General features: G+C 36.0%; 2 protein-coding genes across 4 annotated transcripts in view; both read left to right on the top strand.

The window, feature by feature from the left end:
- The window catches only part of tfpia (tissue factor pathway inhibitor a), a 140,720-nt gene that overhangs the window by 70,446 nt on the left and 57,241 nt on the right, over positions 1 to 13,033 (top strand). The gene's annotated exons all lie outside the window — the stretch shown is intronic.
- Positions 6 to 10,631, top strand: LOC113650658 (nuclear factor 7, brain-like). Of its 2 annotated transcripts, none has more exons than XM_047814729.1 (6): positions 6 to 681; positions 1,006 to 1,101; positions 1,191 to 1,421; positions 1,550 to 1,572; positions 1,659 to 1,777; positions 2,384 to 3,473. In XM_047814729.1, exons 1-6 carry the CDS (start codon positions 283 to 285, stop codon positions 2,926 to 2,928), a joined length of 1,413 nt encoding a protein of 470 aa, XP_047670685.1. In that variant the 5' UTR covers positions 6 to 282; the 3' UTR covers positions 2,929 to 3,473. The 2 variants fall into 2 exon arrangements, with proteins under 2 accessions (XP_047670685.1, XP_047670686.1); XM_047814730.1 differs by lacking the exon at positions 2,384 to 3,473 and adding an exon at positions 10,600 to 10,631 and having other exon boundaries at positions 7 to 681.

Below are 13,033 nucleotides of genomic sequence, written 5' to 3' on the forward strand. Positions count from 1 at the left end.
GAAACTCCTCCTATTAAGGAAGTGTGGAGTCTGAGACGACTGCAGTCCTTCATTAACAGCCTGCAGTCTTCTGCTCTGGTGAGTTTAGCTTTGTTTTCAGTTTATTGAGAAATCTGAGTCTCATTTTCAGCACCATGGAAGAAAGTGATTATTAACTGGACCTACAAAGTCGTCTGTTTAACTGGAAAGAAACCTGAAATTAGAGTTTTGTCACTTTTACCAAACTGAAAGTGAAACTCTGAGCATTCGGACTGGAGAGAACAACAACTGCAGTAAAATAAAATGGCTTCTAAGTTCTCAGAGGAGGATTTCTCCTGTCCTGTGTGCTGTGAAATCTTCACGGATCCTGTTTTACTGCACTGCAGTCACAGTGTGTGTAAAGTGTGTTTGCAGAAGTTCTGGGAGACCAAAGGATCCAGAGAATGTCCTGTTTGTAGGAGGAAGTCATCTATGAGTGATCCTCCCATAAATCTGGCCTTAAAGAACCTGTGTGAGACTTTCTTACAAGAGAGAAGTCAGAGATCTTCATCAGGGTCTGAAACAGTCTGCAGTCTGCACAGTGAGAAACTCAAACTCTTCTGTCTGGATGATCAACAGCCGGTGTGTTTGGTGTGTCGGGATTCAAGAAAACACACCAACCACAAATTCTGCCCCATTGATGAGGCTGTAACAGACTGTAAGGTAAATAAAATCTGAGGTTATGTGTCACTTCAGAAACATGGTGTAATAAAAATTGCAAATGCATTTGATCACTTTAGCTTCTTAGAATTTTCTTTTGGTCTCGGTGCATTTTAAAAGTTCATCTTAATGCTTTAAAATATTAATCGAAAAAAAATATATTTAACAAATCTGCCATTAAAAAAATCAAGTAATAAAAAAATGTCTTTAAAAACACGTTTAAAATTCTACAGTTTAATCCCCTTAATAAACAGTGATCTGAGTTAACAATGTGTACAATAAGAGCTGAAACACAGAGTCTTCATACAGTGTGTTAATTTATTTCAGGAGGAGCTCAAAACTGCACTGAAGCCCCTACAGGAGAAACTGAAGATCTTTACAGACTGTAAACTGAACTGGAGTCAGACTGCAGAACATATAAAGGTTACAATCAATAACATGGTTTTGATAGAATTCTATTCTCCATTATTGTAAAATCAGTTATATTTTATTTAATTTCCTCTTCACTACAGATTCAGGCCCAACACACAGAGCATCAGATTAAGGAACAGTTTGAGAAACTTCACCAGTTTCTACGAGATGAAGAGGCAGTCAGGATCGCTGCACTGAGAGAGGAAGAGGAGCAGAAGAGTCAGATGATGAAGGAGAAGATTGAGAAGTTGAGCAGAAACATATCATCTCTTTCAGACACAATCAGAGCCATAGAAGAGGGGATGAGAGCTGAAGACGTCCTGTTGTTACAAGTGAGGATCATTTAGTCAGTATTTATACTGTGAGAAAGTAAAACTTCTTTCCATCATCAGAAACGTCACATTTCAGTGGTGTAAAAATGTAAATCATATCCACTGATATGTGCTTTGTTGTTTTCCAGAACTACAAGGCCACAGTGAAAAGGTGAGTGATGTGGTTCCTGTCTCTCTGCTTCTCTGTGTTTCTGAATCCAAAGCCACAGCAACACTGACTCCTGAATGTTTTTGCAGAGCCCAGTGCACACTGCAGCATCCAGAGGAGCTTTCAGGAGCACTGATCCATGTGGCAGAACATCTGGCCAACCTGAAGTTCAGTGTCTGGGAGAAGATGCAGGACATTGTCCAATACAGTAAGAGTCAGTCTTTCTTTCTTTCTTTCTTTCTTTCTTTCTTTCTTTCTTTCTTTCTTTCTTTCTTTCTTTCTTTCTTTCTTTCTTTCTATGCATGTGCACATATTAAACACAAACACTTTTTTTGTTTAGTAAAGAAAAAAAAATATAAAATATATAATATGTATATATATATATATATATATATATATATATATATATATATATATATATATATATATATATATATATAATCATTTTGTATTCATGTAACATAAGGGAACTCTTATTTTGAAAGGCTTCTATTAGGTGTCAGACTGATCAGTGTTTAAAGTGTAAGCAGAGAAACTGAGTGAAAACAGAGAGTCGTAGCGGCTTACAGACGTTTTAGAGTTATTATAGAATTTCAATTATTATTACGATTGGTTTCATTTCTAATTAAAGCAAAATATTGCAGTCATTATTGCTCTGAAAATTGCAGTTATATTTGTTTATTAATGAATTCTGTAATGTTAGCAAGTTCCATGTTAATGTAATGTTATCCTAGCCCTCTGTGTGTGTGTGTGTGTGTGTGTGTGTGTGTGTGTGTGTGTGTGTGTGTGTGTGTGTGTGTGTGTGTGTTTTCAGCACCTGTAACTCTGGATCCCAACACTGTTCATCCTGAACTCATTGTATCTGATGATCTGACCAGTGTGAGATTCAGTTATGAAGAACAGAAACTTCCTGATAATCCAGAGAGATTTGATAAAGCTTGCTGTATCCTGGGCTCTGAGGGCTTTAACTCAGGGACACACTGCTGGGATGTTGATGTTGGAGACTGTACAGTCTGGTTTGTGGGTGTGATGACAGAATCTGCTCAGAGGAAGGGGGGAATATACACCAGAAGTGGAATCTGGTTTGTGTGGTATTATGAAGGTGAATATAAAGCATGTTCTACACCACAGACATTCACTCCCCTCTCAGTAGAACAGAAACTCCAGAGGATCAGAGTGAAACTGGACTGGGACAGAGGAAAGCTGTCATTCTCCGACCCTCTCACTAACACACACATACACACTTTCACACACACATTTACTGATACATTACTGCCATATCTAAATGTTTTTGGTAAAGAATCTCCTCTAAAGATCCTCCCACTTCAGTGCTCTGTAAGAGTGAATCAGATCAGTTAGAGCTCATATTGTTTTATTTCAGTTTATTAATGAAATATTGCAGATTAAAATTTAGAATCTTTGTGAACGTTTGTTGAAAGTTGAAATCACTGAACAGTTCATTGTTTTTTAGTTTATTAGTCCTGTGGCATTTGTAAATAACCATAATTATATTTTGTTACAGGAAAGGCGATTGTCTTTTATTTTTATTTTATTTTTGTATTGCAATGGTTGACTTCCGGGCTTAAGCTGCGCCCTTTTTTTGTTTAAGGCTATTGCAGTGTATAGTATAGCTTGGTATCCCAAATACGGCAATAACTTCGACCCGGAGCCGTGGTTAATGTCTAATTCATACTTGCAGCCCCTCAGAAGAGGCAAAAGATGTTAAATAAGTTGAGATATGAGCATTTTGTCTGTTAATGTGTTCGTTTTGCAAAAATGTAAGACAGCAGATTGTGAACAATGTTAGCTATCAGTTACATGTTTTGTTTACATCTCAGCTCTTACATTGGTGATATGGTGAATGGATTAATGTTCATAAAGGATTAAACATCATAAAACCATCAGTAAAAGTCTCATCCTTGTTCGGGTTGCATGCTACAGCGTTATTACTGTTACGGTTCAGGCCGGACATTTGGCCAGGTGCTTCTGTTTATGTTCTGTATCACGTGTCTGCACCGCCCTTGTTTACTCCTCCCCGTCTCTACACACCAGTTCCCTATGTGTTCATTGTCATGTCTATTTAACCGTGCTGCGTTGCCGATGGCAGGGCGGAATCATTGTTAGTTTACCTCGTCATTTGTCCTGTTATGTCGTCGTCTTTGTTCCTGTTTTGTGTATATTATTTATCAAGCCCTATTTAGTTAAAGCCATCCTGTATTTGGGTCTGTCTTACTCTTCCCAGTGTGACAATTTTGATTCACTTTGTTACACACACATAAAAATACATAAAATAATGACTTGTTTAAAAAGAGTTAGTGATACTAATTTAAAATAACTACCACAAAAAGTAGATAAATAAATAAACCACAAGAGGAAATTTAGTGATGTATTTTAAATCATTTGTAATAACCTGAGACTTTAAAAGCTTGTGTAAAGACTTTAATATAAAGTATTATACTTTGTATTCGTACTTGTTAGTGTACAAATATACTGGAGCATCCTGATGTTGGGGTGAAATAGCTAACTACAAGTAAGAGTTAAACACAAGTGTGAATTATTGTTAATGATAATATATTACTAAGTAAAAGTCTACAGAGTAATTAGTGGTCCACATATGAAGTGGGTCGTTCATCCTGCATATTAACATTTATAATTAACACGTGATTTCAACAGAGACCGAGATTTATTTTGTAACAGATTCTGAGTTCAGCAACTTCCAACAAATTAGCATCAGATTCATTGAACACATCAAATATTTCAATCCCAACATATTTAATGTGTTTCAGTGTGCAGCTTTCTTTTAAAGTGAGATGTGACAATTCCAGCTGACTTCTTTTACACTTTTTCAGTGAGTACAGTGTGTGAACTGGATGGAGAGATGCTTATGTTATGTCTGTACTAAACAGATACAAAAAAATATTAAAAATACATTGTACCTGTAACTGAGAGCAAACAGCACTTTCTTCTTCTTCTTCTTCTTCTTCTTCTTCTTCTTCTTCTTCTTCTTCTTCTTTTTAAAAAAAGCCCATAATCGAGTTACCTGTTAAGTAGCTTTTTAGGAGCAAAGAACAAGTTTGACATGTTCCTAAAGATCTTTATAAATTTAACTCAGTTAGAATTAGTAATAAAGTTGTACTTGATTTTAACCCAGATAGAGATACTAATAAAGTTTTGTGAGAATATGTTCTAGAAGAATCTGTTTGTTTTCCTGGTTGTTGTTTTTTTTTAAGAACTTTACAAAACAAGAACAACACAACAATTAAATTAAAAAAAAAATAAAAACTTAGTCAGGGAGGATAAAAGAAACTAGCAAATAAGAACAGAAAAGCACACACGTGGGTGATCGAGACTACCACAGAGATCCGGGTTCGAGCCCCACTTCAGGTGGCATCTCCTGTTACAGTGGTCAAAGAAACCAAAACATTGTATTTGAAAGAAAAGCAAATCTCAGGGAAGAAACTTTGGAAGAAAACAAGAATATCTGTCCAAAATGTATTTCAAAAGTCCAAATCAAATGCACAATTGTTACATTAGCAGAGTTACAGAAACAGCAGCTGGTGTTAATGTCCTTTTTAAATCTCAATGAAATAAAGCATTTGACAGGAGAATATTTATACAGCAATTTAAATGATATTTCACTCAGTTTGTTAATCAAAATACATTTAGAATTCCAGATTTTTTTCCACAGTATATTATTGACAAATCCATCCCAGTATGACATCACGTGAAAAATTCATCATTTATAATTACAATTACAGACAGCTAAATAAAAATATAGAGCAGTTAAGTTTGTGTGCCCTGTATTTTATCCTGGGGAAGTGAGAACCTGGACATCTCCATGGAAGGAGTGACGGTGTAAGTGACGATGTGAAGGAAAGACAGAACCGAACATAATCACTTGAACAGAGGGCTGCATAGGATTGAAACGTGTGGGACTCAAATGGAATAAAGGGAAGTTTCTGTTGCTGACTTTCCACTAAAGTCAGAGGTGAATCGTGTGTGTGGGGAGTGAGCTATTAATTGACGCGTGTCAATTAAGGCAAATGTTCTTTATATGCTGTTACGTGTCTTTTATTGGAACAAGCATATCATACAGTCACCATAGTTCCATTGTTCATTCCTCCACAGTTCATAGTCCACGCCAATCCTGAACATATCACATGTGTAGCTAAACAACTAACACATTTCCATAACAATGAAAGTATAGGCTCGAACACAATACATCTCACATATCCTTGTAAAGATCCAATTCGCGCTCATAAAACGGTCAAAAAACTGTGAGCTTCCCCCTACACACTACCTCTATCCCAGGTGCACTCATTACATTCATTAAGAGACATTGCCCCCTACTGGTTTAACATGGTATTTTCCTACAGTTTCTATTCAGAAAATAGAAATCCTACTCTATTCTATTTCTATTCTATCAAAGTTAAGTTTCCTGGGACACATAGTGGATAGGTAGACTGTGAAAATGGTCCGATCCGGTTCTAGACGGCTGAAGGATTCAGAAACGAGGTACACCCAAATAGAGAAGGATTTTCAGTTCATGGGTGTGTAAAAGTTTCAAAAGTATCTATTAGGCAATGGCACTTTCAAACTGATCACAAGCCATTAATACTCAATCAATCGATAATAATCAACAGAACACTTGGAGACTGTACCAGGATTCAGTCTTGTTAAAGCTGGATAATGAATGTAACAAAAATGCCCTCCTACAGTGCTGGAAGAGATCACAACTCTGAGGTTATAAAAGGATTTTAATGAAAAGGAGGGATAGAAAAGGAGAAATCAAAGTTGTTTCAATCAATTTTCAGTTGCTGCACTGAATGAGTTTTGGAAATGACTTTAAAGACAGTGGCAAGTCCAGATCAATCAACATTATAAGCTCAGCCTTGTATAGACTCTGATTTACCAGCAGAGACTGTTGTAATGAAATCTATCATCACTAAATGATAACATACTGTCATTGTATCTGTAATGTTAGTGTTTTTATCATGTTAAATGTGTTATGTAACTTGGCTATAATACAAAAGAATAATTAACATTTGATGTGAAGCAGTAAGAAATTGTGGCATGGTTCAACAATAACAGAGTAATGCTATGCTTAATGCAAACAGAAACACGTTTTGATAAGTAAGCTTTAGAGTTACAAACAGATCAAGTATTGTGCTGTAAGGTTACTAGAACAAAGTAACACGAATGTCATTATGTTCATAAAGCAATCAGAAATATAGCCTGATGTATTTGACTTAAAGGAGGCGGTGTGAGGGTATTGTGTATTATACAATCTAGCCGCTAGGGGGAACTAGAGTAATTCATGTATTAAATATTATTTTAGATTTTAGGTATATACATTTTATTAAATCTGTCAATAGCACTAACTGGTTTGAAGCTACAAAATGCAATAAGATATTTTCTCTGCTTTTTAACAGCTTTATCAATCTCTGTAATAAATTCATACGATAAATGTTTCATACAGTACCATGAGTAAAACAGTGCATGACTGTAGACTCTAGTTTACACTGTAGAGAGATTTCTGCTAGTGATAACCAGAGGTGGGAAGTAACGGAGTAAAAATACTTCGTTACTGTACTTAAGTACATTTTTCTGGTATCAGTACTTTATTCCACTATTTATTTTATTACTTTTTACTTCTTACATTTCCAAAACGGACTCGTTACTTTTAGTATTATTCCTTCTCATTGAGCTGTTTCCAGCCTATCATCCTATCATTGTGCGGCTTTTTCCCCATGTGACTGGTGTACTGTATTATTTACTGGCTATCAGACATAGACTAAGGATAGCGGAGCTAACAGTGAGCAGCGCCTACAAAAGGAATGGCTAATGTTCATTCAGAGGGAGTCACCGATGTTAAAATAACTAACAACGAGGACATTCCTGAACACACATGGCCATATATGAGGGAGATGTTTGTAATAATTGGCCTCAAAAAGGATTCCTGGCGAATGCGTTGTGAATTGTGTCACCCAGGGGGGGTTCTAGCCCTTTATTAGGGTGGCTTCAGCCCCCTGTCTGTAATCTCAGCCACCCTAAAACTATAAGGATCATTTTTACTTTCATAAATAAACAATAAAAATGACGTTAAAATGCAGGACATGTCGTCGATGGGAAAGAAAATTATTTATCAGTTTGATACAAAAGCGATTTTTTTTTTACTTTGCTTTTTTTGTTTTTATCTATAACGTTAATTGGCGGAAAGACAAGACGGCAACCAAAAGCAGTGAAATGTCACTATTCTATGGAATAAAAACACTGTCAATAATAATCGTACATAATTCAAAGCATTGTGTGTAAATTTTAATTTAGTTGTGCGTAATTTAAAACTATTGTATGTAATTATGTTTTTTGATCCCAAAATCTACAGCCACGACAGTTTACAGATACGAGATTTTGTGTGTTTGTACAAATACAACTCCAAAATGTACGACTATGACAGTTTACAGACACAACGCTTGTTTTCACAAAACCTCTTTTTCACTCACGATAACGGTCTGTGAAACAACTGTCAGAAATACGTCATCATGTTCACAGGTATTACTATCCGAGGGATGATGAATCGATTCCACGAAGCGCGCATGCGCCCCGCCCTCTTCTGAACCACTCATAGAAACCACTGGTGCCGAAATGGCGGGTTAGTTATCACTAATAACAGAGAGAATTTTGTGCTAACACTTTAAAATAATGGTCTGTTGGTGACGAGTGACTATGCAGGAAGTAATAGGTAGTACTGCATTAACACTGAGCTTAATACTACTAACTAATATGGAAGCAAGATAAAGTAAGCAGTATAAGTAATAGCATAGGGAATCGAACCCCGACCCTGGAGCTGTGAGGCGAACGTGCTAATCACTAAGCCACCGATATGTTTTCAACCAATTAATCTTGAATGTCCTTTAATAGCACCCATATCATAGTCTTTAACCAGCTGTGATTTCTTAATATAATGAGATTTGTTTTTCCACAGAAATTGGAAAACGATCGAATTAGATTTCTTAACATTAACTGTAGAAACACACAGGGAGTGGCATGGAGAGATTATTTTGGAAATAGCTCAAAGATTTCCTTATATCTATTAACTGGTTAGAAAAGTTAACGTCTTCTCTTCTAATAGCATTTTTAGATAAAACTATTCCTAAATATTTCACTTCGTCTTTAACCTAAATTGAAGAGATGATAGAGTCCGTTGATGAGTGAATGGGAAGTAGTTCACATTTTTTAATATTAAGAGTAAATCCTGAAGCTTTAGGGAAAATCGAGACTGAATTTAGGGCAACATCAACCATGAATTTATTCTTTAAAAGGATTGCTGTGTCGTCTGCAAATTGACTAATTTTAAATTCCTTTAGATCCCATGCAAAACGGGGTTATGATTAATGAGTAATATAAGTGATTGAGTGGCTAGAATAAACAGTTTGGGAGAAATAAGGCATCCCTGCCTAATACCGCGGAGCACCTCAAACCTAGGAGTTATACTAGGATTCAGGGATACAGAACTATATGTCAGTATAAAATATCTTAATTATTTTACAAAAATTACTCACAAAACCTAAAAACTCTAAGATTTCAAATAAAAAAAGTATGTTCAACAGTATCAAATGCCTTGTAAAAGTCAAGAAATAAAATAAAAAACATTATTTTAAAGTGTTAGCACAAATTTCTCTCTGTTATTAGTGATAACTAACTCGCCATTTCGGCACCAGTGGTTTCTATGAGTGGTTTAGAAGAGGGCGGGGCGCATGCACACTTCGTGGAATCGATTCATATCCGAGGGAAGATGAATCGATTCCACGAAGTGTGCATGCGTTTCCGTGTGTTAAAAAAGAGGTTTTGTGAAAACAAGCGTTGTGTGTGTAAACTGTCGTAGTCGTACATTTTGGAGTTGTATTTGAACAAACACACAAAATCTCGTATCTGTAAACTGTCGTGGCCGTAAATTTTGGGATCCAACTCCACAAAAAACATAATTACGTACAATAGTTTTAAATTACGCACAACTAGATTAAAATTTACACACAATGCTTTGAATTACGTACAATTATTATTGACAGTGTTTTTATTCCATAAGTGAGGAGATCGACAGAAAGAAGAATACTACAGAGGAGCAAGAAACCCCAGTGTTGAGAAGTAAAGCTAAAAAGAAAAAGACAAGCCTTGAAGTCAAAGATGAACTGGAACAGAATGCTTGCTGGGATACTGAGGCAAATGAAGAGATAAAACATAAAGAAAAAGAAAGTGATAAAACAATTGTATTTGCTACTGACATTCTTTCTAAAGGGGAAACGGAGCTGAAAATAACTCCAGAGTTTAAAGAAAATGCAAGGCATCTGTTAGGGGAACTTGGTGATGCACAAATGAAGACAAATCTGGAGAAAAACATACCTGAAGAGAAGATTCACTGCCAGTTTCAAGAAAACTATATATAAGAATATACTTTCCAACATTTTTTACCCAGGTTGTTGGGCTGTCTTGGCAATTCTTAAGAATGGTAGTATTGATCAGGGCAGTAACAATGATAATTTCCCTACGATTGCTTGAAGCACAAGCAATATAATCAGAGATGTGTCATTGAGATGTGAACATCTTGTAGTGCTAGAGAAGCACAGAGGGTCTGTGGTGGCCTTGATACATTAAGGTCAAAAGATTATTAATGGCAGTCCATCTGGCCTTTTTAATGTTTAGGGTAGCATAATATTGAGCATCTCTCTGCATTGCATGAAATTTCCTTAAGTGGACCCATGGATACTAATAGTAACTCATTCACCAGAACCAAGATGTAGTAACCCAGATCTAGGATGGGTTTGACAAAGTGCAGGTGGATCTCATCACCTATTCAAGAACAAACTATTTGTCACAGTGTACATTACTGCGCTTTCTGTTGCTGATCAGTTACCCTGCATCTTTGCTGTTGAGACCCCCGTCGCTCACAGTCCTATGTGTGCAAATGTTTCTGACTCAAATGTGTAGCTTTCTATAGACACTGTGTGATATTTTATATGTTTATTTTGTAAGGTAATGAGGAGCTCTGAAGAGGAATCACAGGAGCGTGTGTGTACCATGCAAAGAGCTGTGGCTGAGCTGGAACTGAAGCTAATGAAATTACAACAAAGAAATGAACGTCTGGAACATCGCATGGAGAAATTGAGATTAGACAAAACGAACCTACGAGACACGTTAAAACAGGTCAGGTCCACTAACAAGACCTCAATACATCTTTTCAAAACTGCAAAACATTTGTATGAATTTAAATTCTGTCTGAAATCCAGTTTGCTTGTTTTTTTTTTCCTTTATAGATATGGTAGTGTCAAGTCTTTACATATGATAACCTTTGTATACTCCTGTCACAAGTGGTCGTCTATCACAAGCTGCCTCTGGATCTAATATATTAGTGACATGTTTTCAGAAGGACATGCCAGACCTATTTTATTAATGGACAAAATCTGAATTCTTTAGGTCCAGAACAGACTCTAATCTCTAGGTCCATTTGATTAATTCATAGTCACTTTTTTCTGTCTTTTGCTTTCTGGCTTGCTTATTTTCAGGAGAAAGATCCAGATTCTGTATCAAATTTCACTATTGCATCAAATAATTCTGTAAATTGTTTTGTCTTTTACAACAGGTTGAGCTGGAAAGGGAGAAATTGAGATGTCAGCTGTCACAGTCAAATGCAGAAATGCAGGTATGGATAAAAGGGTAGGATAAATAGAAAGGAATATCCGGAATGTCAATATCCAGGTTCTAATTCTATAAAGGAAGCAAATGTTTAATGCTAAAATAGTTTAAAATGTTAGAATTGCCTTAGTTTACTCACAAGTTTCTTTACATGTTCATTGGGTAAAATTTGGTCTCTAGCATTTTCGTGGTCAAAAATATTTGTTACTTTACCAACCCAAATATCAGTACACAAGTACACAAAGCCATGCCTTGCTGAAACTATAGCAAGTTTATGCACTTTAGCATAAGAGCTAAAAGTGTAGTTTCCTGGGAACCATCCTCATCTAGGATCTCAAGAAGGTGCTGCATGTAAACTGCCCCAGTGGTGCCCCAAAAAAGTGCCCCAGTGGTTGCACTTCCTGTGGCAGCTAAAGTAGTTCAACCTACCAAAGATATTGATGGTGCACTTCTACACCTCCAATTACTGAGTCCATACAGTACAGTACCACTTGGTAAGCTGCTGAATCTACCAGGGGCAAAAACTATTGGCTTTCGTAACCATCCACATGCCACAGATAGTTTGGCCCCATGGAGTTATAATGTCGAACAAATCTATGACGTTTCCTCAGCACTGTCCCTTATGGATTAAGTCCTTGCAGCAACCACGTAGCATTCCTTACATCGTTTAATCTTGGATTGGGATTGGAATTGGGATCAGGTGTGTTTTTAACTAATCTTTATGCCATGATATGCTATCAGCATATTAACAATCACTGCAAATTGTTATTTTCTTAGATTTAATGTGAACACAGAACTCCACACATACACAAGAAATAAAGTTATACACAGATTCCTACAGCCTGTATAGTTTGAGTGAGAGATGCATCATCCAATCAGCAGCAAGGCTTCCAATCACAAACTATACCTACCTTTTCTGGTTTGTCTGAAATGTCATTGTGTTTTTCCGATTTGTTATTTTGTTTTCTGTTTTCTGAATTGTCGTTCTGTGTTCTAATTTATTTTTTCTCTGGATTTGTTGTTGTGGATGTATTATGTTGTTCTGCACTTCTTGGCCACTGTATTATTCTCATATTTTTCATAGTTTATATTTATGCTCCCTTGCTTCATATTACTATACACCAATGCACCAATACAAACTCCTTGTAAAGGATCCCTGTAAAATCCACAGTACTTGGAAACAAATATGACTCTGATTCTAAAATATAACGGCTTTAATCACCTTTTTCTACATAGAAAGTTGTTCTATGTTATAACTTAACAAGTTATAACGTTCTTGTTACGCTTACAAGACTATGATATGTCTTAAAAGGAAACTATGGTGGTAACTTAGACGATACGCAAGAACTATTTATGCTGTAGTACTTTTTCATCAAGACTTCTTTTTGTTCACACAAGTAACTTAGGTCTACCTTCTATAATCTAGCACATCAGTGACTGGTTTATTTAAACTGAATATAGATAATATGTGAATGTGATATGGGACAAAAAATGATTTAAAGCTCTATTGAAGCAAGAAATAACAATCAAGAAATATCACATTTACTACACACTTGGTACATTTTAGACATTCATTCTATAAATGATACTTGTCAATATGTCAATATGCCTGCTAAACATATGTTTTAATATCCGAGAGAAAAAAACAAAAAAAAAATGTGTTTCTGTATTCTTTAAGGATCTCAGCAATTCTTCTGGAGCTGATGAGTTGAAGTGTCTGAGAGCACGGGCAAGTGAACTGACTGCTGAGGTTAGAGAAAATAATACCTTATTC

The sequence above is a fragment of the Tachysurus fulvidraco genome, chromosome 6 (genome assembly GCF_022655615.1).
Source record: "Tachysurus fulvidraco isolate hzauxx_2018 chromosome 6, HZAU_PFXX_2.0, whole genome shotgun sequence".
In the NCBI taxonomy this organism is placed as follows: Eukaryota; Metazoa; Chordata; class Actinopteri; order Siluriformes; family Bagridae; genus Tachysurus; species Tachysurus fulvidraco.

Bases quoted from the DNA above. Each gene is read 5' to 3' on its own strand.
- LOC113650658 (XM_047814729.1), top strand. From the start codon at position 283: ATGGCTTCTAAGTTCTCAGAGGAGGATTTCTCCTGTCCTGTGTGCTGT. The intron at 1,102-1,190 runs GTTACAATCAAT...TCTTCACTACAG, and splicing joins AGACTGCAGAACATATAAAG to ATTCAGGCCCAACACACAGA. The intron at 1,573-1,658 runs GTGAGTGATGTG...ATGTTTTTGCAG, and splicing joins TACAAGGCCACAGTGAAAAG to AGCCCAGTGCACACTGCAGC.